The sequence below is a fragment of the Paracoccidioides brasiliensis genome (genome assembly GCF_000150735.1).
Source record: "Paracoccidioides brasiliensis Pb18 unplaced genomic scaffold supercont2.3, whole genome shotgun sequence".
Classification (NCBI taxonomy): Eukaryota; Fungi; Ascomycota; class Eurotiomycetes; order Onygenales; family Ajellomycetaceae; genus Paracoccidioides; species Paracoccidioides brasiliensis.
Window position 1 is genome coordinate 2,053,275 of NW_011371360.1, and position 21,824 is coordinate 2,075,098.

At 43.6% G+C, this 21,824-nt stretch overlaps 6 protein-coding genes and 2 non-coding genes across 8 annotated transcripts; 5 read left to right on the top strand and 3 right to left on the bottom strand.

The window, feature by feature from the left end:
• Window positions 1–1,468: 1,468 nt before the first annotated feature.
• Window positions 1,469–4,382, top strand: PADG_02997 (SCY1 protein kinase; the record flags this gene model as incomplete). Its single annotated transcript, XM_010759926.1, has 9 exons — window positions 1,469–1,591; window positions 1,674–1,811; window positions 1,896–2,006; window positions 2,077–2,223; window positions 2,280–2,653; window positions 2,708–3,002; window positions 3,078–3,281; window positions 3,341–3,513; window positions 3,572–4,382. 9 exons carry the CDS (start codon window positions 1,469–1,471, stop codon window positions 4,380–4,382), a joined length of 2,376 nt encoding a protein of 791 aa, XP_010758228.1.
• Window positions 4,383–6,177: 1,795 nt separating this feature from the next.
• Window positions 6,178–6,280, bottom strand: PADG_11528. The gene has a single exon. It is a non-coding gene; the product is annotated as a tRNA-Gly (tRNA).
• Window positions 6,281–6,616: 336 nt separating this feature from the next.
• On the top strand, window positions 6,617–6,698 carry PADG_11529. Its single transcript has one exon. It is a non-coding gene; the product is annotated as a tRNA-Leu (tRNA).
• Window positions 6,699–9,284: 2,586 nt separating this feature from the next.
• On the top strand, window positions 9,285–9,817 carry PADG_11530 (uncharacterized protein; the record flags this gene model as incomplete). Its single annotated transcript, XM_010760687.1, has 2 exons — window positions 9,285–9,351; window positions 9,576–9,817. 2 exons carry the CDS (start codon window positions 9,285–9,287, stop codon window positions 9,815–9,817), a joined length of 309 nt encoding a protein of 102 aa, XP_010758989.1.
• A 1,197-nt stretch (window positions 9,818–11,014) lies between these two features.
• On the top strand, window positions 11,015–12,907 carry PADG_03000 (uncharacterized protein; the record flags this gene model as incomplete). Its single annotated transcript, XM_010760375.1, has 1 exon — window positions 11,015–12,907. One exon carries the CDS (start codon window positions 11,015–11,017, stop codon window positions 12,905–12,907), a length of 1,893 nt encoding a protein of 630 aa, XP_010758677.1.
• Window positions 12,908–13,878: 971 nt separating this feature from the next.
• Window positions 13,879–14,798, bottom strand: PADG_03001 (peptide alpha-N-acetyltransferase complex A subunit ARD1; the record flags this gene model as incomplete). Its single annotated transcript, XM_010760376.1, has 2 exons — window positions 13,879–14,318; window positions 14,468–14,798. 2 exons carry the CDS (start codon window positions 14,796–14,798, stop codon window positions 13,879–13,881), a joined length of 771 nt encoding a protein of 256 aa, XP_010758678.1.
• A 2,315-nt stretch (window positions 14,799–17,113) lies between these two features.
• On the bottom strand, window positions 17,114–19,321 carry PADG_03003 (uncharacterized protein; the record flags this gene model as incomplete). The annotated part of the gene is made up of 1 exon (XM_010759927.1): window positions 17,114–19,321. The coding sequence occupies one exon, from the start codon at window positions 19,319–19,321 to the stop codon at window positions 17,114–17,116; it is 2,208 nt and encodes a 735-aa protein (XP_010758229.1).
• Window positions 19,322–20,005: 684 nt separating this feature from the next.
• PADG_03004 (uncharacterized protein) lies at window positions 20,006–21,428 on the top strand (the record flags this gene model as incomplete). The annotated part of the gene is made up of 4 exons (XM_010759928.1): window positions 20,006–20,027; window positions 20,083–20,104; window positions 20,165–20,660; window positions 20,733–21,428. 4 exons carry the CDS (start codon window positions 20,006–20,008, stop codon window positions 21,426–21,428), a joined length of 1,236 nt encoding a protein of 411 aa, XP_010758230.1.
• Between the last annotated feature and the right edge of the window lie 396 nt (window positions 21,429–21,824).

Consider the following 21,824-nt stretch of genomic DNA (forward strand, 5'->3'; position numbering starts at 1 on the left):
CAGCACAGTGTGCTCGATCCTGATAGATGAAAAGCGGACATAAGAAATTCACACCAAGAAGATGTGGAATCCGCAATCCCAACAAAGTCAAGAGAGATACTCTGACAGCTCCCCTAATCCTACCTCTCCCCCTCACCCCTCTTCTCTTTCTCTCTCTCTCACATATGCGCAGTGTGTAAAGGGTTTTTGATGTCCGCCACTGCCATTAGTTCCCTTTGTCCTCATGAAGCAAAGCAGATCAAGAACTCCAGTTAAGTGGCGGTTGGTGTTTGTTATATACACTTGGGGGATATTTCAAAACTGTCCAAGAGATCTTTCATGATACTTCATGACTGTCCCAGTAGTTCACTAGGGACCAGAAACAAGACCCCTCTTGCCAACAGTGTGCCTGCGTGAGAGACTATCCCCAAAGGGAGGAGAGGAGAGAGATAAGAGAGGAAGAGAGAAGAAGAACAGGGCGAGACACCAGCTATCACCTCCTCATAAGAGACTGGCTTGGAGGGAAAATTGTGATTCCACAACTCCATAATGAAAAAGACTCATATCCACTCCATCAATCAGCGGAAAGAAAGACAAGAGTCCCTTCTCCCAGGAACATGGAAGGATCAAGAAAAGGTAAATAGAAAAAACCACCGGCGCAGACTGATAAAGCGCCTCGTCTACTCAGTGCCCATTGCGCCTTGTCTTGGGGACGCAAGTACCGCGTCTTTTTTGTGCTGCGTATGTACCAAAGCTCTTCTTCCCTGCGGCTTTGGGAGTCTGACCTTTTACCAGTTTCGCATCATAGGAGATCATTGGAGATGAATGGTTTGGTTTATGTGGAAGTTGAAGGGACTGGGGAAGAAATTAATGGCAAACTTGACCTTGCTGGGAGCTAAAATGTTCAGCTCCAAAGTTTGTTGTTGAAAGGATAGCCTGAATGTAATATCCATAATAAGGTCGACTAGTTAAAAGTCTAGCTGTTTTTCATTCCAAAGTTATATTCCAACAAGCAGCTCTGTCATTTCTTATTCTCGTGCATCACAACCATCTGCTGTTATATATGATGGACCTGATAGGAAATAGCTGATTCGGCGCCAAAATGCGGCAAAATGCTGGGCTTAAAAAGCTGGAGGCGGTAACTATCGCGCTAATCCTAATCGGGCCATAATGCCACACCTTCAAACACCATCTTCGGTCAACTCGCGCCAGAAGAAGACACGCAAAAGATCCTCGTTTTTTATTTTTTTTATTTATTTTTTTTTTTAACAACTAACACCAACAACGAATGAGTCTGGATAACGCTGATACCCTTGTTCTTTAAGTTTATGCTTTTATGACCATGATGAACCACAATAATCCAACCATTGCTCAGCCACAAACTTCCTAGTTTTACGTCCCGGGGCAGCATCTCCATTCCTGCCTCCGGCCTCATACATGCGCGGGGTCATATCGCTATCATACGCATTTTCCCTTTTTGCTGCCAGCAATGGATTTTTTAAAATCAGCCGTTGCTTCGGCTATTGCCAAAGGCAGCTCATTTCCCTACAGCTTCGGTGATCGAGTTGATAATAACGACTCCATCTGGACACTTCACAATGGTACTAAACGGGTATGGGTTTAAGACACGGCAGTCAAACTCGGGCTTTACGATCCCTTACGCTAATTTACTCTTTGATTTCTTGACAATTTAGGAAGATGGTTCTGCCTGCAGTATATTTACCTTTGATGTTGCAGCAAATAAATCCTGCCTACCCCTTGCCAGAAACGCCATTCGTAAACATCGCACCCTTAGACATCCAGGGGTTATTAAAGTATTGGAAACCATAGAGGTGGGGATTCCTGGTCGGCCTACTATTAAAGCAATCTAGTTCTTTAAAAATTCGTGGAACAAGAGACATTGACGGAGGGCGTAGACAGACACAAACATTTATGTCGTGACTGAAAGGATTACACCCCTAGCATGGCCGGTAAAACGGCAGAGCCTGAGTGAGGAGACCGCGAAATGGGGTTTATACACAATCGCTGTGAGTTGCCACTTAAAGCTTTAATTATTTTACTCGAAGTCTTCTCTCTGATTCTGGAATCTTTTCCTAGTCAACCCTTAAATTTATCAACGAAGATGCATCGTCGGTGCATGGTGCCGTCAGGGTCTCTTCGATATTCACAAGTGAAAGTGGGGAATGGAAGCTTGGAGGGTTTGATATTCTAAGCTCTATGAAGGAAGACGATGCTGTTATATACGTTCGTTTCCCCTCGCCTAGTAACCAGATAAATGGGATTGGCTAATCTGGTAGCAGACATATGGTAGCCTTGTGCCAGATTTATCCCGCTATACATCACCAGAGATTGCAGAAGGCGGTTGGGAGGCCATCAAACGCAATCCATTACCTGCTACAGATTCTTACGCTTTCGGAGCTCTTGTTTTTGAAGTTTTCAATGGCACTTTTAGAGGGAAGGAACAAGCAGGCCAGACATCAAATATCCCTCCGTCTATGCATCAAAGCTACAAGAGGCTCATGAATCCCAAACCCAAATTAAGGCTGAGTGTTGCTCATTTTTTGGAGCAGGGAACGCGTAGTGGTGGTTTTTTTGAGACCCCTTTAATACGACTCACCCAGGATATCGAGAGTCTAGGTTTGAAAAGTGATGAGGAACGAGAAGAATTCATTAAGTATTTCCCCATATCGATTTGTGTTGAGTCGATTTATCTCTAATCCAAATATAGTGGACTAGATGAGATATCGGATGATTTCCCGGAAGATTTCTTTAAAATGAAGGTTCTGCCTGAGCTGCTGAAATCTGTGGAGTTTGGAGGCGGAGGACCAAAAGTCTTTGCTGCCATCTTAAAGATTGGCACCAAGCTCTCAGAGGACGAGTACACAAGTAAACTTACACCGGTTATTGTACGATTGTTTGGCAACCCGGACCGTGCCATGCGCGTTTGTTTACTTGACAATCTCCCGTTAATTATCGACCACCTTTCACAAAAGATTGTCAATGACAAAATATTTCCTCAGATGGTGAGTTTGGCACGGTGAAATAAGATGACAACCAACGTCCGTTCGTTCATACACTAGCATCTAATTTAATCGTAGGTGACCGGTTTTACCGATGTTGCTCCTGTTGTAAGGGAGCAGACTGTAAAAGCAGTGCTTACGGTCATTGAGAAACTCTCTGATCGAACCATTAACGGCGAATTGTTGCGATTTCTTGCCAAAACTGCCAACGATGAGCAGCCAGGTATCCGAACAAACACGACTATATGTCTTGGGAAAATCGCCCGGAATCTAGGGCAGAGTGTATGAATTTTCCCCCAGTCGACTCCCGGACATTGCTAACGATATCTCCCCTTATTTAGTCGAGAGCCAAAGTCCTAACTGCAGCATTCAGTCGGTCGTTGAGGGATCCGTTTGTTCATGCCCGAAACGCAGGTCTTCTCGCTCTGGGTGCAACTCTGGACTTGTTTACTGAAGATGACTGTGCAACGAAGTTGCTACCTGCAATGTGCCCCTGTTTATTAGACAAGGAGAAGTAAGTGTAACAAATCAAAGATCGAGACTACGAAAACGTTTAGCTGACTCTTATCTAGACTTGTCCGTGATCAAGCAAACAAAACTGTTGATTTATATCTTCAGCGCATTCGCAAATTCAGTTCAACGCTGCCGGATACAGTTTTGCCGGCTCAGAATGTCACGGATTCCCGGGTCGCAGGTGTCGCACGAATGGGGACACCGAACGATACGTCCTGGGCAGGTTGGGCCATTTCTTCATTTACAAATAAGATCACTAGTGCGAAAGGTGAAATCGAGTCCACAGCAAACGGGGTTCAATCTGTTGCTGCAGGTACAGCCCGGTCCCCATCAATGCCACATGTGGGAATACCCTCGTCATCCGTCCAGATCAACAAATATAAAGAAACTTTACGTCCTGAGGCACCATACCTCTTTCAAACCATATCTAAACCTCGACCTGAAGACCTTAACAATCCTGTGCAGGAAGTTGAAGAAGACGCAATCGATGCATGGGGAGCAATGGATGATGACGGTAAAGGAGATGATGGAGATGACGCCTTCTTTGACGCTAAGCGAATTCCTTCCCCAAGCCCTGCTCCATCTGCTACTCTTGTGACGTTTGACGATGGCGGAGAACCGGATTTTGCCGGCTGGCTAGCAGCTCAATCAAAGGCAAAGGCGAAAAAGCCATTACCTAAAGGGCTTTCCAAGTCATCTACCGCAAAAGGTACGGGATCTACACGGCCGACAGCCACGTTGAAACCTTCTGTTTCGGGTAGTAGGAGTTCGTCTGTAACAGCTAGGCTATCGTCGCAACCAGCTAAAACGATCGATACAAAACCGAAAGAGAATACAGCCGAGGACGATTGGGGAGATGCCTGGGACTGATACTTCCTACTTTCTTCTTTAATAGCACTATACTATTTGGTCATTCAAGACCATATCCTCATCAGGCAATTTCTCCACACACATATATATACAACCATTGCAACTGTCAGCATTGGCGCTTCTTGTGGGTGAAATCAATCAGTATTGGATGCGACATTAGAAAACTGAACTAATATAGACCTCTGAGTAAATTGGAGACTTGGCCTTTGAGTAGCAAACTTACAATCTCGATTCCGGAACCCAAATGCACTGAATAAGCGCTGCAGCCGTCAACTTAACTGTTGACTTACTGAACTTCGAAATCATGAACTAGGAAGCAATTCCTTGCTGGACAATCATGCTAATTGTGCTAACTGACGACGTACGATAAGCACAAATGGGACAATCTCCCCTTACCATCGACCACAACACTACTGCTGGTACAGTCATCAATCCCAGATATTAAAGTGGCACCTGCGAATCATCAGATCGGTGAGTTATCGAGTCAGCAAGATAACCTGCCTTTAAATCCACTATGCTCTCTCTGGCTTTGCTGACATCGGCTTGGAAAAGAATGCGTTTGCTGGTCCATTATTATACTATAAGTCAGTTATCGTGTCTTGCTGCAGAAGGTCACGACCTTTGTTCACTGAGTTACGCCCCATTGTAGGGGATACTCCAGGAGGTCTCCCTCCATCTGGGACATCTTTCTACCTTATTTGAGCCAGGTTGCTTCTCCACAAACTCTTTGTGATAACCTGCCCCAGTCAACTCGAATTGTCAACGCATTTACCATGCTCGTTTGTCGAATCTTGGCTACAAACCCAGCATTATCACGTATCCGTTGTTCACCCTTGATGTCTAGAAGCCAATTCAAAGGGAGCAAGCAGGAGCTTCCTTGCTCATAGAACCTTAGGTCATTTTTATTTGTTTTAGAGCATATTTATGCTGATGCTGATCTTTAACAATCATTCCCAGATCTATCTAGGCTATCACTAGTCTTGTCATTGGTATTTTCTGGAATCCCCTGGTGGAGGCCCAATTGTTTGCCTCTTCAATTATTTATTAAACTTAAGTACACAGGTCACGTTTCTTTGCGTGTAATTGAACGTATGTATATAGTCTAGTAAATACCATCTTTCTTGTCATCTCTTCAGTAAAATATATGCATTACCGTCACTGACATTAGATCTTGTCAAACATGTAGGTTTAGGAATTCCCTTCTCAAATAGACCCAACTGGACTGCCACAAAAATCCACGAAGCAGGAAACAAATTGAGGGGAGCGGACAAGGGCCAGTTCAATGTCACGAAGATATGAGGTAGTGCTACCCAACACATGGTGAGCTGAGGATTCTTCACTTTGCTCGGATTAATTTCCAATGATCTTCTGTTTTCATAAGACATGGATAGAGGGAAGTGAAATTTTAAGGACGTGAACTAACCAAGAAGCATACGCATGCATCTATGATCCCAAAATGACATTCCTTTTACGTAAATTTAAACTACACAAATTAAAAACGCAAATAGAATAATAACACTTCGTAAAGAAGTGTAATAATATAAATTGCATCTTCCGTAAATTGAATACGAACATCATCGACTCTTTGAATCTGATGTCGGACAGAAGTAGCAACGAGGAATTCTACCACTAATTAATTAGACCATGACCTGCTGAGATGATGTGATTAGTGGAAGAACTCAAAATGTACTGGAAGACAACTATTGTGTTTTCCAAAGAAGTTATAACAGAAAGAAAAGTAAAAGAAATAGGAAAAGAAGACGAACCATTCTTCGACGAATGATTGAAACTATTCTGCATCATCCGTGAATCGAACACGGGTCTCATCGACACTCCAGAATCTGGATATCAGGAAATAGTAGTGGCAACGATGAATTCTACCACTGGACCAATGATGCTATTTTGATACAAAGCCCATTAAATGCACACTGTATGAAAAAGTGACTTGATTTTCTATTGATGACCCTTGGTCGTTCTAGAGAGATATTTTCAATTTTGGCATATGATTCTACACTTTTTTATTTTTTGCCAGATAAATTACATTTTGTTATATCAGCAACTCGATGTTAACGTTAGTATCATCTGGTGGAAGCACACTTTCAACTCGGTAGATTTGCACTTAATTGAAAGAGGCTAGCGCTGCTCCAACCTTCAACTCTAACCCTAACTTAAATTTCACCTACACACCCGATGTCTTCAGCACAGACTCTCCGTCCTTGTGACTGCTAATATACGGCAAGATGGCCGAGCGGTCCAAGGCGCCAGATTAAGGTTCTGGTCTCGAAAGGGGCGTGGGTTCGAATCCCACTCTTGTCACCATTTAGTTTTTAAACTCTTTGAGGTGTTTGGTTATACTATGATTCTATCTCTCCTACTTGCAATTTTTAGTGCAGTTTTTTGTGTGTACAATCTATCAAATACAGTGATCTAATTGATTTTATATCAAGATTTGCAGTATTTAGATATATTGATTATTATTATTATTATTATTATTATTATTATTATTATTATTATTATTATTATTATTATTATTATTATTATTATTATTATTATTATTATTATTATTATTATTATTATTATTATTATTATTATTATTATTATTATTATTATTATTATTATTATTATTATTATTATTATTATTATTATTATTATTATTATTATTATTATTATTCATTTAAAATATATTCAGCCAGTAACTATGACATCTATTTAATTAAACTAGAATTTAACTATTTTACTATTCTAACTAATAAATAGCAATTAAACCATGTAGTTATAAAGTTTCATCTTAGAATAATACAATCATAAATCTTAATATGAAACATGAGAAATTATTAACAAATGTATCTATATGACTTCAAGAACTTCTTCAGTAACAGATCTTGTGGCGTTCCGCCCCTATTATTATCTGTGGTGTTCCGCCTCTATTCTTCCGCCCCTCCCTATATTAGTATCCGCTCTCTATTCGCCCCTTCCTAATCCACTCAGAGGCCCTGATCTTTCCTATACTTCCTATCCTATGCAATCACTCCTACCATATAGAGTGATTATAGTATGTATATATAGCAGGGCATCTGCCCCTCTTATTAGAAGAGAATCAGATATGATTTATCCTATCTATTTAATTGCTTGTACGTATCAAAATTATTGAATTTAAATTTATAAGAATTTTAATATTTAAATAGAATTTTAAATACTAATTCAATTATTTTTTATTTATTCTATATTTTTAGTTAATTTAAAGTCTTTATATTTATTTCTAAATAGATTTAAATAAATTTAACTTTTTTACTAAAGCTAAATTATTCAAATAACTTACATTCAGTTTAAAAGTTTAATAGTAAACTTTATAAATAAAAACATAGATAAATTTAATAATCATAATATGTAAAAGAAATATAACTAATAAAACTATTATATATTTATATAGATTAAACTTTTTTCTAATTTAGTTAATATTATGATATTTGAATAAACTTTTAAACTATTTTATATTTATTTATAATTTAAATAGTATATCTTAATAAAAAATTATAAAGCTATTGAATTAATTTAAATTGAATTTTTTAATTTTTTTAATATTTATTTTTCTATCAATACAAAAAGATATACTACAATTATACTTAAAAAATTTAGCAGTTTATTTTTTTTTTCAAGAGAAGTAATATCTGTAAGAATTTTTAAATTTAAAAGATGGTTTCTTATATATGCAAATAAGAAAAAGAACAAACTTTGATATCTTCATCTAGAATTCATGCAATGAGACATTTCTCTTGTTCAGAACTTAATCTTTGTATCTGCTAAATGAACTAACTATATTGTGGTTGATTTTACTGGCTAATCAGTCACATAGAGTGGTTCACGAATGCTTGAAAGCTACGGCTGCAGCAGAAGAAATAAAGTCATTTTTTCAATTTGTCAATCACTCTTTGAATAGATATTTCACACTGAGAGTTCATTTTGAGAAGGTGGTGAATATAAGACACGTTGAATTGAAAGATGAAGAATTTATGCAGATGGTAAATAAGAGGGCATTGCGACTAGCTCAGGTTTGATCTTAATACATATCATAACCATGTTTCTTCACTCATCATAACTCTTACCACATGCAAGGACCTACCTATAGCATTGTTGGCAAAAGGCTGCTTCACAGCTTGATTTCACCCCCGGTACCATTTTTCACGCAGTACCTCTCATCTTCTGAGGTTAGTGTGGGGGTGTAACCATCAAATGGTTCAAGTTCAAAGATCTCATATCTCATAACTACAAAATTAATTAAAATTTGCTAGCAATCTAGAAAAATGAACGATTGACTTGATTTCTCTTTGATAGGATTTGATCCTTACTTTATAAGGTCAAATCCTTACTACGAATCCGACCGGATCCGGTTGAACGGATCTATTATAATCCTTATTGGAGATATTTATTTCGGCCTCTGCTAGGAGAGCTGGAGATAGTTAACGTTATATAGTTAATCCGAAAGTATTAACTAGATATCGAATCTGGTCATTCAAGGCTACTTACTATTTGGCGCATATAGTTTCTTAGAAATAGGAGGTTGACTCTGGCACAACAAGCATGTCAAGTCCCCTGGAGGGAAAATGTGCCACTGCCAAAGGGGACTCAAGAAGTAATGCACATATATTTTTATTATTCTTTGATTCCGAGTGACAATGAATGATGTGAAATCCTCATCTTTCCTCGCTAAGAGATAGGTTACATACACCAGAAGGAAATAAATGTAAATCAAACAGTAATTATATCACATTCCCGCAGGAATTGGAGCAGCCATTGCTCAAAAATCTGGCATCTAAAGGCTGCTCCCTTCTCCTCAATTACATCTGCACTTGCTCAATAACGCGAACTCTTCAGCTCCGTGAGGAGCTGACGCAAACCCACTCCATGCGCTGCATCAGCGTCCAGGCGGATCTTAGCGAACCCGCGTCAGTGGTCAACAAGATTCTCGCCAGTGCCAGAAACCACTTTTCTCATCAATGCATCGACTAATAGTCTGACCATTGATACTCTGATCAACAATGCTGGGATTGCGGGGAATAACCGTCTCAATGACCCCGTTTGTGGGCCATAGATGGAGAATTTTTTTTTTTTCTACCGGCATGTACACAGTCAATGTGTGGCTCCATACCTGCCACGGGACCGATCAGCACGTAATTGTCAACTTCTGAGGGCCAGAGTGTCTATGGTGGTACGAGGCAGCCATTGAAGCCGCCATGACGCAGCAAACCTGGGCGCGTGAACTTGGTGACAGAGCTACTGTCGATGCGGTCAACCCCGGGCCCGTCATTGGGGACATATTCCGGGAGTCCGGGAAAGATTTTCGGAATAGAATGCAAGGCTGGCGGGACAATGCACCTGGCAGCATGATTATTGTGGATGAAGGATTTGACGGGGACGGGTGCGGAGAGGCTGAGTGAAGAGAGTATGAAGCTTGCGGTGGAGCAGATGGGTGGTAGAAGGCCGACATTTCCTGATGGAGTTGCTGGAGTGGTGGGAATGCTTTGTGAACGAGGGATGGGTAGTGGCGTACTGGGAGTGTGGTTGTGCTCTAATAGTGGAGTTTAAAAATGAGTGCATGAAGGGCTGCTAGAGACAATGATTCTTTTCCTTTCCAATGTCTCTGCCATCTGTGCGGCTCTCACAGCTGAATACCTATCTTGATAGTTTGCTGGCTATGCTTCTCTTGAAATTATCCATTCGGGCTCTCAATGAAATCTCGGAACGAGGTGGTTGGGGGTGCCGTATCCCCAAAAATGATATACAATTCGCTTGGATGGTAAGATTCAGTGGTGTGTCAGTTCGCCATATCTATATACGGAGTAGTTACTGCAGAGTTGACAGTTCAGGAATCGTGGGCTCCTGTGGTATGTAATTGAATAGTTAAATGTATGTAGTTTGAAATGATATATCACGGGTTCCCCCAATTCAAGTACCAACCTCACCTTGGATGCGCCATTCTGGGGGGGTGTTGGGGTCCGAAGCTGTGTCAGCTACCCGCTGATAGTTTAAACTAACTAGTTTAGTTAGAAGGTAGGGGGATATGGTTAATGAAAGATTTCCACGATTTTCGCCGATATGCTTGTTTTTTGGGTGCGAATTGCAACAAAAGAGACTCTGGCATTTTATCACTAAGGTTTAACTAACCCATCTACGCCCAGCGTGGCTGGCTCTTCAACTGAAGAAAAGGTGACCGACCAATCGAGTTTCCTGTCCTGAGGGGGGGGGGGGGGATGGGGGATTCGCAATTGGCGCATCAACCATTCGGGGTTCGCCGCCCGGGATATTGTCTCCGAAAAAAAAAAAAAAAAAAAAAAACAAAGTCGCTGCCTAGTTTTGCAGGGCTGATTGTCAGCGAGTGGGAGAAGCCCAATGAATGCAGTGCAGACGAAGCGGAAGCAGAAGCCTTTGACTAGCAGCGCGGAGTTAAGTTAATAAATATAGTAGTGCTTGGTCTGTCTGGCTGGTCCCCCGGTTAGTTGCCTCTTCTCCAGCTCGGCAGGTTGCAATCTACTTCTTCAATCAAAGTAATTGCTGAAACATCTGATGTTCAAACTCTTATAGTTAACGACTATTTTATTTCCCCATTTAAGCCTTGAGTGAGGCCATTGGGATGGATGGCTTCCAACCTCGACATCCCGGACGAAGCGCCGCCTCCCTATAACCCCATTGACCCGCTCACCCCAGCTTCAAGCAACGAATCTGCCACAACAGCAGATGCAGCAGAGCTGCCCTTTGATGACAATAATAATGATATTCAAATACCATCCTATGGCAGCTTACTACCTCCTAACTTTATATCTGCAGTTCCATACTTTAGGGAGCGGGCTCCATCACTCCCTCACCAAGTTGAGTCCCTGGAGCCAGTTCTCGAACATATGCTCACAATCTATCCCCGAAGCCAATCGAAAGACTTCCAGCGTTTTCCCAAATGTCTGCGGCCTCGCTCTACCGAAATTACCCAGCATGACTGGAACACATTCCTCAACTACTTATTCCCCACCCATCTGGCTCCAGCAGGTAGCCAGCCTCATCTACCCCGAAAGCTTCGTGCTGAGATCGAGCGCGATCGCAAGGACTGTGCGCAGGAAGGTGACGACGGGCGCCAAGCAAGGATATACGCCGTCGTCTCCGAGTGGAACCAGTGCTTTTTCGCACTCAGATCGGCTAGAATCCTCTGTGTCTATGTTTCATCCACGGGTTCCCCACCCCCAACACATCTGTGTCCAAAGTGTTATCCCTCAACTGTGAGGTCGTTGCCTGTACGGAGTGGACCTTCCATGGATGGATCCAGTCTTGTCCGGACCGAAACAGCCCCTGAATTTCCAGCACAAAATTCAAACCCTCGTTGCCCGGCAGCGGCCCATTCGAACGGTAACTCTGTTCTTGCCCCAGAAGTCAGCATAGTTACTGCGCAGGGATCCACTTCGATCCCGTATCCAACTCAGTATCGCAATCGCGGAATGGCGGGCCACAGCGCATATGACTCCAAATCCGCCCCGTCATTTGGAATTACAGGTGCCATCGTGAACTGGGCCACTCAGTTTGGTGAACGTGCCGAACAGTACGGCCAATGGGTCGGCGAACAGGCAACTGCGCATGGGAAGCGGGTAGAGGAATGCAGCCAGATGTATGGCCGGGTGGTCGAGGAGCAGGCCAAGGCTAAAGGTGAATTCATAGAAAAACAAGCGAAGTGGCTTGGAAGCATGGGGGGAGGTCTCGGATTCCACAGAACACATCCCTGGGGCTCCTTTGCGAACAAGGATCATCACCATGGTTTTCCGCACAGCGACCCATCGGCACGCCATAACCCCAGCCAGTTTGATCACTGTTGCACTCACGGCTTTGCTGGCTATGGACATCCGTGGGTTGAATGGGAAAGCCGTCGGCAAAATAGACACATAGGACAGCTTCAGCTTCAGCGTCAGCGGACCGCATCCGTCTCATCAACGTTATCTTCATCCTCGTCGTCTTCGTCACCTTCTTCGTCATCGTCCTCTTCATCATCGTCTTCAGATTCGGATTCCTCATTCCCTCCCTCTCTATCTTCATCCTCCGACAGACATGCTGCAGGCCTTGCAGAATTCAGAGAGAAGATCCGTAGCATTCAGCGGAAACACGAACAGAGTCAAAACAGCGCTCTGATGGTGGCGCAGAGTCCGGATGTCAACTCCCTCCGCCAGGAACTGCGTATGCTTAGAACGGCGTACAAGCAGTTCCGCGACTGCAAGAAAAGAAGCCACGGCTCCAACGTCCATAAATTTCCTCCATGGACAGCTGCGCGTAACTCTGGCAACAGCAGCACCGGTGATATGAAAACCAAGGAAGCTCAAGCCGTCCTGAAACAGAATTTGCAAAACACCAAGAAGGAATTCCGCGCTTTGGTTTCGCAGATTAGAAACGAGAAGAAAGAGATATTGCGCCAAAGGCGACAGAGGAGAAAGGAAGCCAGGAGAGAAAAGAAGAAACAGAGGAAGAAGAATGGAGGAAAAGGGAAGTGTAAGTCTTAAGTACATTTTCCAGGCGAATGTTGAGATTAGTGGTTGTTGATATTGCCTCTCTGTGTCAAAATGTCTCTCCTGTGAGCAAGATGCTCATGCTCAGTTACTTTCACAATTTTATTAGCTTTGCAGATTTCTCTGTTATCTGTCAGATATCATCAGCCTCTAGCGTCGAAGCTCTTCCGGAAGCCCTAGTTAGTCCTACCTCGCCACGCCGGCACTTCAATTTTTTTGTATAAAACCTTCTTCTTCTTCTTCTTCTTCTTTTTTTCAGCAATAGGGTGATTCAGTTTCCCTGTATATATAAACATGGTTCAACCCATCGTATAACTTACTTAGTGAGCAGTATGTAAATGACATTTCTTTATCATATCAAGAACTGTGCATACTTCTTCATATGATAACTGGCAAGATGCCAGAGACTTAATTCTAGTCCGTTTCAGTTGAGGCATATTCATGAGTTGTTGCAGCAGTAATCAGAAGATAATAAAATTAACGAGACTAAAAGATATGATTAGAAATATACATGCTTAGTTCATGCTTTTTATTCTCACTCAAGTTGATATATTGTAATTCTGTCATTTGCATAGGTCACGTTGTGTTTAATACAAATTGCAATCACTCACTTCAAATGTAATAAGCAGGGAGAGAGAAAGATAGAGATTGTATATATGTATGTATGTGTGCGTGTGCGTGTGCGTGTGCGTGTGTGTGTGTGTGTGTGTGTGTGTGTGTGTGTGTCTGTGCGTGTGCGTGTGCATGTGTGTAGCCAGCCTGGAAGAACGCTGATTTATCCAAGGTAATTAAGGCTGGCACTACCATTTTGCAAAATTTTCAACAGAATTTCTGTGCCAAACCCCCCAGCTATGATGCTGAATAAATACTTCATCACCAGTCATCCTCTTGTTCTTCCTCGATGACGAGCAGAATAATCCACCCACTCATAATTCATCATTCACACTATCAACCCACCTGATACCTCACCGCACGGTCTCATTCCTCTCCACAAGATCACCCACCCCTAGCGCTCTCCCCACTTTAACCCGAAAGACCCTTTCCTTCTCCTTTTTGTCCTTTTCTCCGCCATGTTTCCCCATCTCGCCGACCTCCTCTCCCTCATCAGGATGACCATCGTCGTTGGCAGCGGAATCGGCATTCGCGTCGCTCTCATCCTTGCGCGACGCAGTGTTAGAAGCTTGTTTTCGGCCATCATTATTCTCCTTGCGGTCCTCCTTCATCCATAGCGGCCGTAGATCCATCCTCATGGCATAAGCATCTTCGCCATCAGCGTAGTATTTAGCCTCGATCTTCTCGATCTCGAACCCCAACGTGTCGCGATAGAGACGGAGGGCAGCGTTATTGGAGACACGGACGTGCAGTGAAACGTATTCAGCCCGGTGTGATTCGGCCATAGCGCGCTCTGCAACCCATTTCAAAAGAAATTGATCACGTTAGGCAAATTGTATATATGCAGCTAACCCATTGACGGAGAGATGATGATGGAAAAAAAAAAATAAAATAAAATAAAAAAATAAAAAAAATAAAAATAAAAAAATAAACCACACATACGACTCATCTTCATCAACCGCTCCGCAATCCCTAATCGTCTATGCGTTCTCATTACACTAAGGCTGGTAATGTGGCCGTGAGCAATGCCGTCTGTGGGCTCTTCTTCCATCTTCGCGAGTACATACCCAACCACCTTGGGGTACTCGTTCTTTGGGCTGTTGTGTTTGGGTCGCACGACGGCAACGAAGCTCAGCTGCGGCCATGAGAGGGCATGATAGAGGTAATATTTGAGGAAGTAGTTTTCAGGGAGGTTTGTGATGTTGCAGGTCTGGATGGAGGGGAGAAGGGAGATGTAGGAGGGGTACGAAGAGAGGGGGACGATGTCGACCATTTTTTGTTATATTGTATATATGTTTCCTTCCCTGTATCTGCGGGACGTTGCAGACAGTGGGGAGGGGCGCTTGGTATATTTTTATGCAATTGCACCAGTAGAAGTGCTGGCGAAGGCTGGCTGATATTTCAGACTCTGCGGAGGTTTAACATTGGATGATTCAACTGCTTGTTTAGGTGTGAAGTTATGTAACTAAAACTTAAACCACGTGAGAAAATAGTTGCATAACCCAACCAGTGCAGTTATTTTAGGGTTTCGATCGCGTGGGTTAGGGTTAAATTTAGGTTGGCTACGAACCTTAAAATTTAAGGTGATGTATAAGCTGCGAATTTATTTACGATGTCCGTGAAATACCAACTCCCCAATATGTATATATATATATATATATATATTGTTCTTGCCATGGATATTGTGCGCAGAGTGGCACATTGGTTGTTCAGTTTATTCGTCGTCTTTGCCGTTGTAATAGATAGTCCTTTGCATGTTTCCTCACTTAGTTACCCTCCCCACATCCAAGCACAGAGCAATCCCCCAAAGGCTTCTAGAACATCTCTATTTTTCTCTTCACATTCCTCACGGTTTTTCACAACGGCAGTCGCCTCCATCCTCGCAACAGTTAATCTTCACTGTTTTCAAAATAGTCATTGCGACTAAGGCAACCGAATTCAATATCCATGCTAAGTTAGGCACCCGTACGCTGGCGTTCATGTGGATTGCAGTCGGCCTTGTGCTCTTCCGATTTTCCCTACATATCCGCAACATATTAGCATGTAGCCGGTAACTCACGTAGACGGAAAATTTCCGGAAGTTGATAAATATATCATCTGTTACATAGCGCCGGAAACTTAATATATGAGAAATGATACCCCATCCCGCCTTAGCAATCAAGATATCCCAAATGCCCAAGTTGTCAAGTCCATCTTTATGCCCTGCTGGTGTGCCTGATAACAAAATACGGAACCTCTAAACCTGAACTCCCCCAAAATCCTAATAATCAACAGACTGCAAAACGATCTCTGCAACCGCAGTCTGGCCCGCCATCAACCCGCAATCAACAGGAAGACATACCCCAGTAATAGGAGCTAGTTAACCAGTTCTTTATTACTGAGAAACGCCACAGCATCAGCAACGCCCAGGGGATCAACCGCCCGTTTCAACGGATACCACTGTATAGCTTCCTCAAAAACTTGTGGATTGGCTTTAACACGCGATGCCTAACTGCGCATACTCAACTGCAAAGATCGAGTAAGATGAACAAGACCAGGCCTTGGCTACGCTGTATCCCGGGTTCCCGAACACGGCGAGGCCGTTGACGAAAGCTATGTTGACAACGCGCTGCGTCTGGCACGACGTTTGAGGGAGTTGATAAAAGCACGGAAGAAAAAGAACGAGGCGTCTAAATTCACGGCCGTTTCGCGCTATCAGTGTTTCGGGGTCATCATTGGGGCCCAGCGAGTCGGAATATGATGGCGCCGGCGGAGTTGATCAGGGGTGTACACGTCGCCATCCATGGCAAGGAATTTTAGGGCTAGCTGGGCCACTTTGGCGTGATCCGTGATGTCGCAGGTTAGGGGGGTAAGATTTTTCATGATTTTACGGTCCTCTATTTTCAACCTTGCTCTTGCTAAGCGTGGTAGTAAGTTCGTTCGCTTTTGTTTTTCCCGACGATATCGACTAAAACCACACAATCGTGTGTGACTCTGCGAGTTTCACGGCAATGGCCCGGCTGATATCACCAGCTCCATTCCAACTCTTTATGACTGCTTCTGCTGGCATCATGGGCTCCCTTTATCGGTTTTCAACTAGATTCGACGAAACCCGGCTAAAGAGATACTTATTAATGGCGCGCTTTCTAAGGATCAATCTTATTTCCTAACCTCTATCGAATTATTACACAACCCTAGCATTGCTTTATTGTTCGGAAACCTGGGGATTTCACATATTAGAATTGAACAACCCATGAAAAGCCCAGTATGGAACTTGTTTGCTTAGTAAGAGAGGATATTAACGGCAATTCACTGAGGTATGTGGTTGCTGCAGTATATTTGTATCGTGTAGAAATTCACAATTTACACAAGGGCCTCTGGAGATGGAACAAGGTGTAGGAATAGTCAAGGAAAAAATGATACTTAAGAAGAGTATTCGATGTAGAAAGGCAAATAGAAGAAGGGGAAAGGGGAAACATTGGTATCTAATGCGAGATGATAAGGAAAAAAGGTTAAGAATATCAAACGCCAAAAATGTATCACAAAACTTTGCAGGTTAAAACGAAAAAACACAATCGGTCAGGACAGGACATGCTTGACACATATAGATCAGCCTTCCGCTGGTCCAGAGCCATCAAGTTCTGTATCCAACATTTGTGCCAGTTCGTCGTCCTCGACATTAGATTTACATGAAGCTCTCTCTGTCAACATCCTTGAATTTTCAGGGTGATCGAAAATAGAAGTTCCAGTGGACTTGTTCGGCGGTTTGGTAGGGTTTGACATAAGTAGATTTCTGTGCGATCCGCTCGTCGATTCTGGCCTCCAGCCATGACCAGAACATGGTATTGCTGGCAATATAGGCCTGTACCTATGTCTTTTATTCCCTAGCCATTGGTATTCCTTGCGAAGCAGAGCATTTCGCAGTTCTTCTGACCGATGAATTCTGGAACGCTCCTCTCGATCCGATGGAGGGGAAGTTGGATTGTTGGTATTCTGGTTGCTGGGTTCATCATCGGTTGAATCAATCGTGACAGGTGCTAGTTGCGAGGTCGGCCGAACTGGTGTTTGGGGATCTGGTGGCGGATGAACGGATAAAGTAGCGGTACCATGTTCTGGTTGTGGCGATGGCACTGGCGATGGCACAGGCGTTGGATGTCCTGGGTGAGGCTGGGCAACTACTGTCAAATGTTGAGGGATCTGGGAGGCCTGAAGCATGTTCAAATGTTTGACTAGTTCATTATATGCCAAAGCGAGATTGCTGAATTGACTACGCCAGTGCTCAGTTTCTTTTTTTAAGGCTTCAGACTTTCTTTCCCGGGCCATTAGAGCCCGCTTTAGTCGAAATGGCTCATCCTTCAACTTCTGCTCCTTGTTCTTCCCAGTAGCAGGATCTACTGTCTTCCATTCAATCCACGCATTTTTGTACCTGGATCGTTCGGACGTAACCTTTTGGAGCTTCCGGTGGTATTCCTTAAGCTGTTTCGCCACATCTTCGGGAGCAACCTCAATACACCTAGTGTGTAGCACCGGGGTAGAAGGAAAATAACCTAGGGGTCCGCATTTCTTGGGGTACGGGGAAATGTACTCCTCTGGTTTTGGGACGTGACGGAAAATCTCTCGGTACTGGGTAGCAAGGATATCCTCCGGTCCAAGGTTGAAGTTTTTGGTGATGTCGTTTTCGACAAATTGGATATGGGCCGATTTATTCTGTACAGGACAGGCCCCCTCTAAATGCCGAGTGTCGTTGCCTTTGGAAATCTCTTCCGCTAGAAAAATATCAATTGGAAACGTTCCATCGCCAAATAGAGAATCCGGGGGCTGCTCTCTTTCAGAATGGGACCCATTCAGTCTGTCAAGGGACAGTTGGTCCCTATCAGAGGTGCAAATTTCATGCTGATCTATTGATAACGATGTCATGGAAGAACGATTCGATGAACAAGACGTACTAATAGTGGCTTCCGATTCCGAACCAACCATCTGTCCATCTTCAGGACTGCTTATCTGCCCAGAATTGCTAGGATTTTCGTCAAGCCTAGCAATTTGATGGTGTGGTATGGTCGTTTGAAGTTGGGTGGAAGGAGGAAAACCGGCATCATGCGAGCCACTGCTGTCAGTGGATCTATTCGCATTTAGAGGATTAAAGTCACACCCTCCAGGGAGTTCGAAGGACGACCACAAGCCAGGGATCTCGGGAAGTTCTGGGAATTGAAAATTGGGAGGGAAGGCGGAAACATCGGTTGGCTGGTCGTTCTCAAGCTCCAGATAAACAGACGTAACAGTCGAAGTATGTGAGACTTCACGGGATGGGGAATTTCTCTCAATGTGCTGCATCTTCGAAGGGCGTGTATCATTACCATTCTGGTTGTCGGAGAGATGAGACAAATTTTCGACTTCATCAAGCGATCTCTTACTGGACGTGATATCATGACCATGTTGATTCCCGGTTGGAGTCACAGGCTTGGGGTTCGGGATATCCTCTGTTCCTAAAGTAGCCTCAAATGCTAGGGTTTCATTGCCATGAACTGGCCCAGTTTCGGTTCTATGTTTTGTTGATGCTGACGGATTGTGCCTAACATCATAGGAGATAAGGGACCCATCGCAGTATAGGCTATCCATAAACTGGTTTCCCCATGGCTGTTCGACCGGTGTTCCCTCGTATGCAAACAAGCTATCGAGGCTTTGTTGTCGAGGTGAGGCGTCCGAGGCAGCGGAAGGCTGGTCATCTGCCTCGGAAGCTGACGTCTTCTCAGGACTAACTGGACGGGCCTGCTGTAGGTGTGATCCAGGGAGATGTGTAAGCCCTGGAGCTTGATTCATAACGGGCCAACAAGAAGAAAGATCTTGGGTATTTTGTGGAGCAGAAATAGATGAGCTGTATGAAGAAGCATAAATACCTTCTAAGCCACAATTAAGACGATCCATTCTCTTGAGGGATGGAAAGCCTACGCTCAACAACTAGAAGGAGCTTAATTGAAATCAAATAAAACCACTAGCCAGCAAGTAATCGAAGATAAAAGTACGTCTGAGATCTGGTAACAACCAGAGATGGCGGATTTTGATTTGATGACAGCAGACTTATCAAACCTCAAGAAATAGTCTAACTGATCATGAAATCTCCGCCAAATCTCAGAGACAATTGTTTCCTATGGAAGAAGAATAAACTTGGCAGAATACATCTTGACAAGCACCTATGTCTTGTATCATAGAATCCGCAAAATGCAAAGCAACAAAGGAAGTTTGGCCGCGATTTTACCTAATTTTTTTTTTTGATATCATAATTGAGTCTAACTATTTGGGGAAACGCAGGTGCCTGAATTACGTCAGCGTTATCACGTGCGGCTCTCCTCTTCCAAGGCGGGACAAATGATTTGAGCGTCAAAAGGAACATGTTTCCACACGAATTGAACGAATACAAATGTTACCAAGAGGTGTTTCACTGTCGTCTTATTTCTACCATAGGCATTCTCCTTAATATAATAGCTATTCCTCCCTAAGAGCAAGATGAGCGTTATTCTCTGTACTGGTAAGTTGGTGTTGGTTTCACCCCTTTGGAATAGCAGCTGATGTGTTTACCTCAGCTGGGTATGACCATACAATTCGGTAAGACCTAAGCATTCCTCAACCGATTGACTTGTGGGGAAGTTAACCCCACTGCGATAGGTTTTGGGAGGCCCTTTCTGGCATTTGCTCGCGAACAATCCAGCACTCAGACTCCCAGGTAAACCGCCTATGTATCACTCCAGACAAGCGTTATGTCGCAGCTGCGGGGCGGGACAATGTGAAGCTTTACGATATCAAGTCCACCAACCCAAACCCCGTTATGAGCTTCGATGGCCATACCAACAATGTTACTGGTGTTGCATTTCATTGTGAAGGCAAATGGATGGTCACGAGTTCGGAAGACGGGACAGTAAAAGTATGGGACACGCGCATTGGGACCCTGCAGCGAAATTATGTACACCAGGCACCGGTCAATGATGTCGTAATTCACCCCAACCAAGGAGAGCTGATAACATGCGATCGTGCCGGCTTTGTTCGGGTCTGGGACTTGGGAGAGAGTAAATGCACTCACCAACTTCAACCTGAGGAAGATGTTGCCATGGCGAGCGTGAGCGTTGCAAGTGACGGTTCTTTATTGTGCGCAGGCAACAACAAGGTATATGCTCTCCCTGCCCTCTTTCCTGTGAAAACAAAAGGCAAACTTTCTAATTTGGGACATGAACGTTAGGGAAATGTATATCTCTGGCGTATGATCCAGGATCAGGATCTGACTAAAATCGTACCATTCATCACATTCCAGGCGCATAAGGACTACCTCACCCGAGTTCTACTTTCTCCGGATGTCAAGCACCTCGCCACATGTTCAGCAGATCATACTGCCAAAGTGTGGTCGCTCGATCCGGCATATGGGCAGCCCAGGGATACTGAAGAATCGACACAAGGGGCAGATGGAGAGATAGACAATGAGAAATCACAACCCAAGGGTTCGGCAGCGGCAGCAACAGACTCCAGACCCATTACAAACGGCCAACATGGCGCTTCTCATGATGGTATTTCTTCAACTGGTGCATATATTTTTCAGAGGACGTCGCTAATACATACCCTAGACATATTCCTGGATCCATCGAAGGGTAATCAACCCCTTACGGACACCAACGGCTCGACGAACCTGTTTCCTACCCCGTCCGATGCGCCCATAGATCCCAACACCAATGCCCCATATCTTGAGGCTACCTTAGCGAACCATCAACGGTGGGTGTGGGATTGCGCATTCTCTGCAGATTCAGCCTACCTTGTCACTGTTTCCAGTGACCATTACGCTCGTCTGTGGGAGCTTTCATCTGGCCAAATCATTCGTCAATATAGTGGACACCATCGTGGTGCGGTTTGTGTGGCGTTGAACGACTATTCAGAACCTCGATAAGACGGAAATATAAACGTGACACCGTCAAAGATTTGTAAGAGTGTTCGGAGAGAAACATGAGGTTTTTTTTTTTTTTTTGGGTAATATAGCGGCTAACGATATTGATGATTTGATCACTTGTTTTCTTTTTTCATGACAATTTTCTTGTGTCTAATTTCATTTGTTAGCGAGGCGTCGGAATGGTCATGATGAATGTCCTTTGTTTTCTTTCCCATACCTCGGCATGGCCGTAACGAATGGGGCGATTAATGTGAATTCGCATGGTGTATTTATGTTGAGATATAAGAAACGTTTTATCAGCTACGCAATATAATGCTTTGATTTTGACACATGGATTTTGGCGCCTTCTTGTTCCCTCCTTTTCGCATGTACCACTTGTTAACCCAGGGTTAGCAT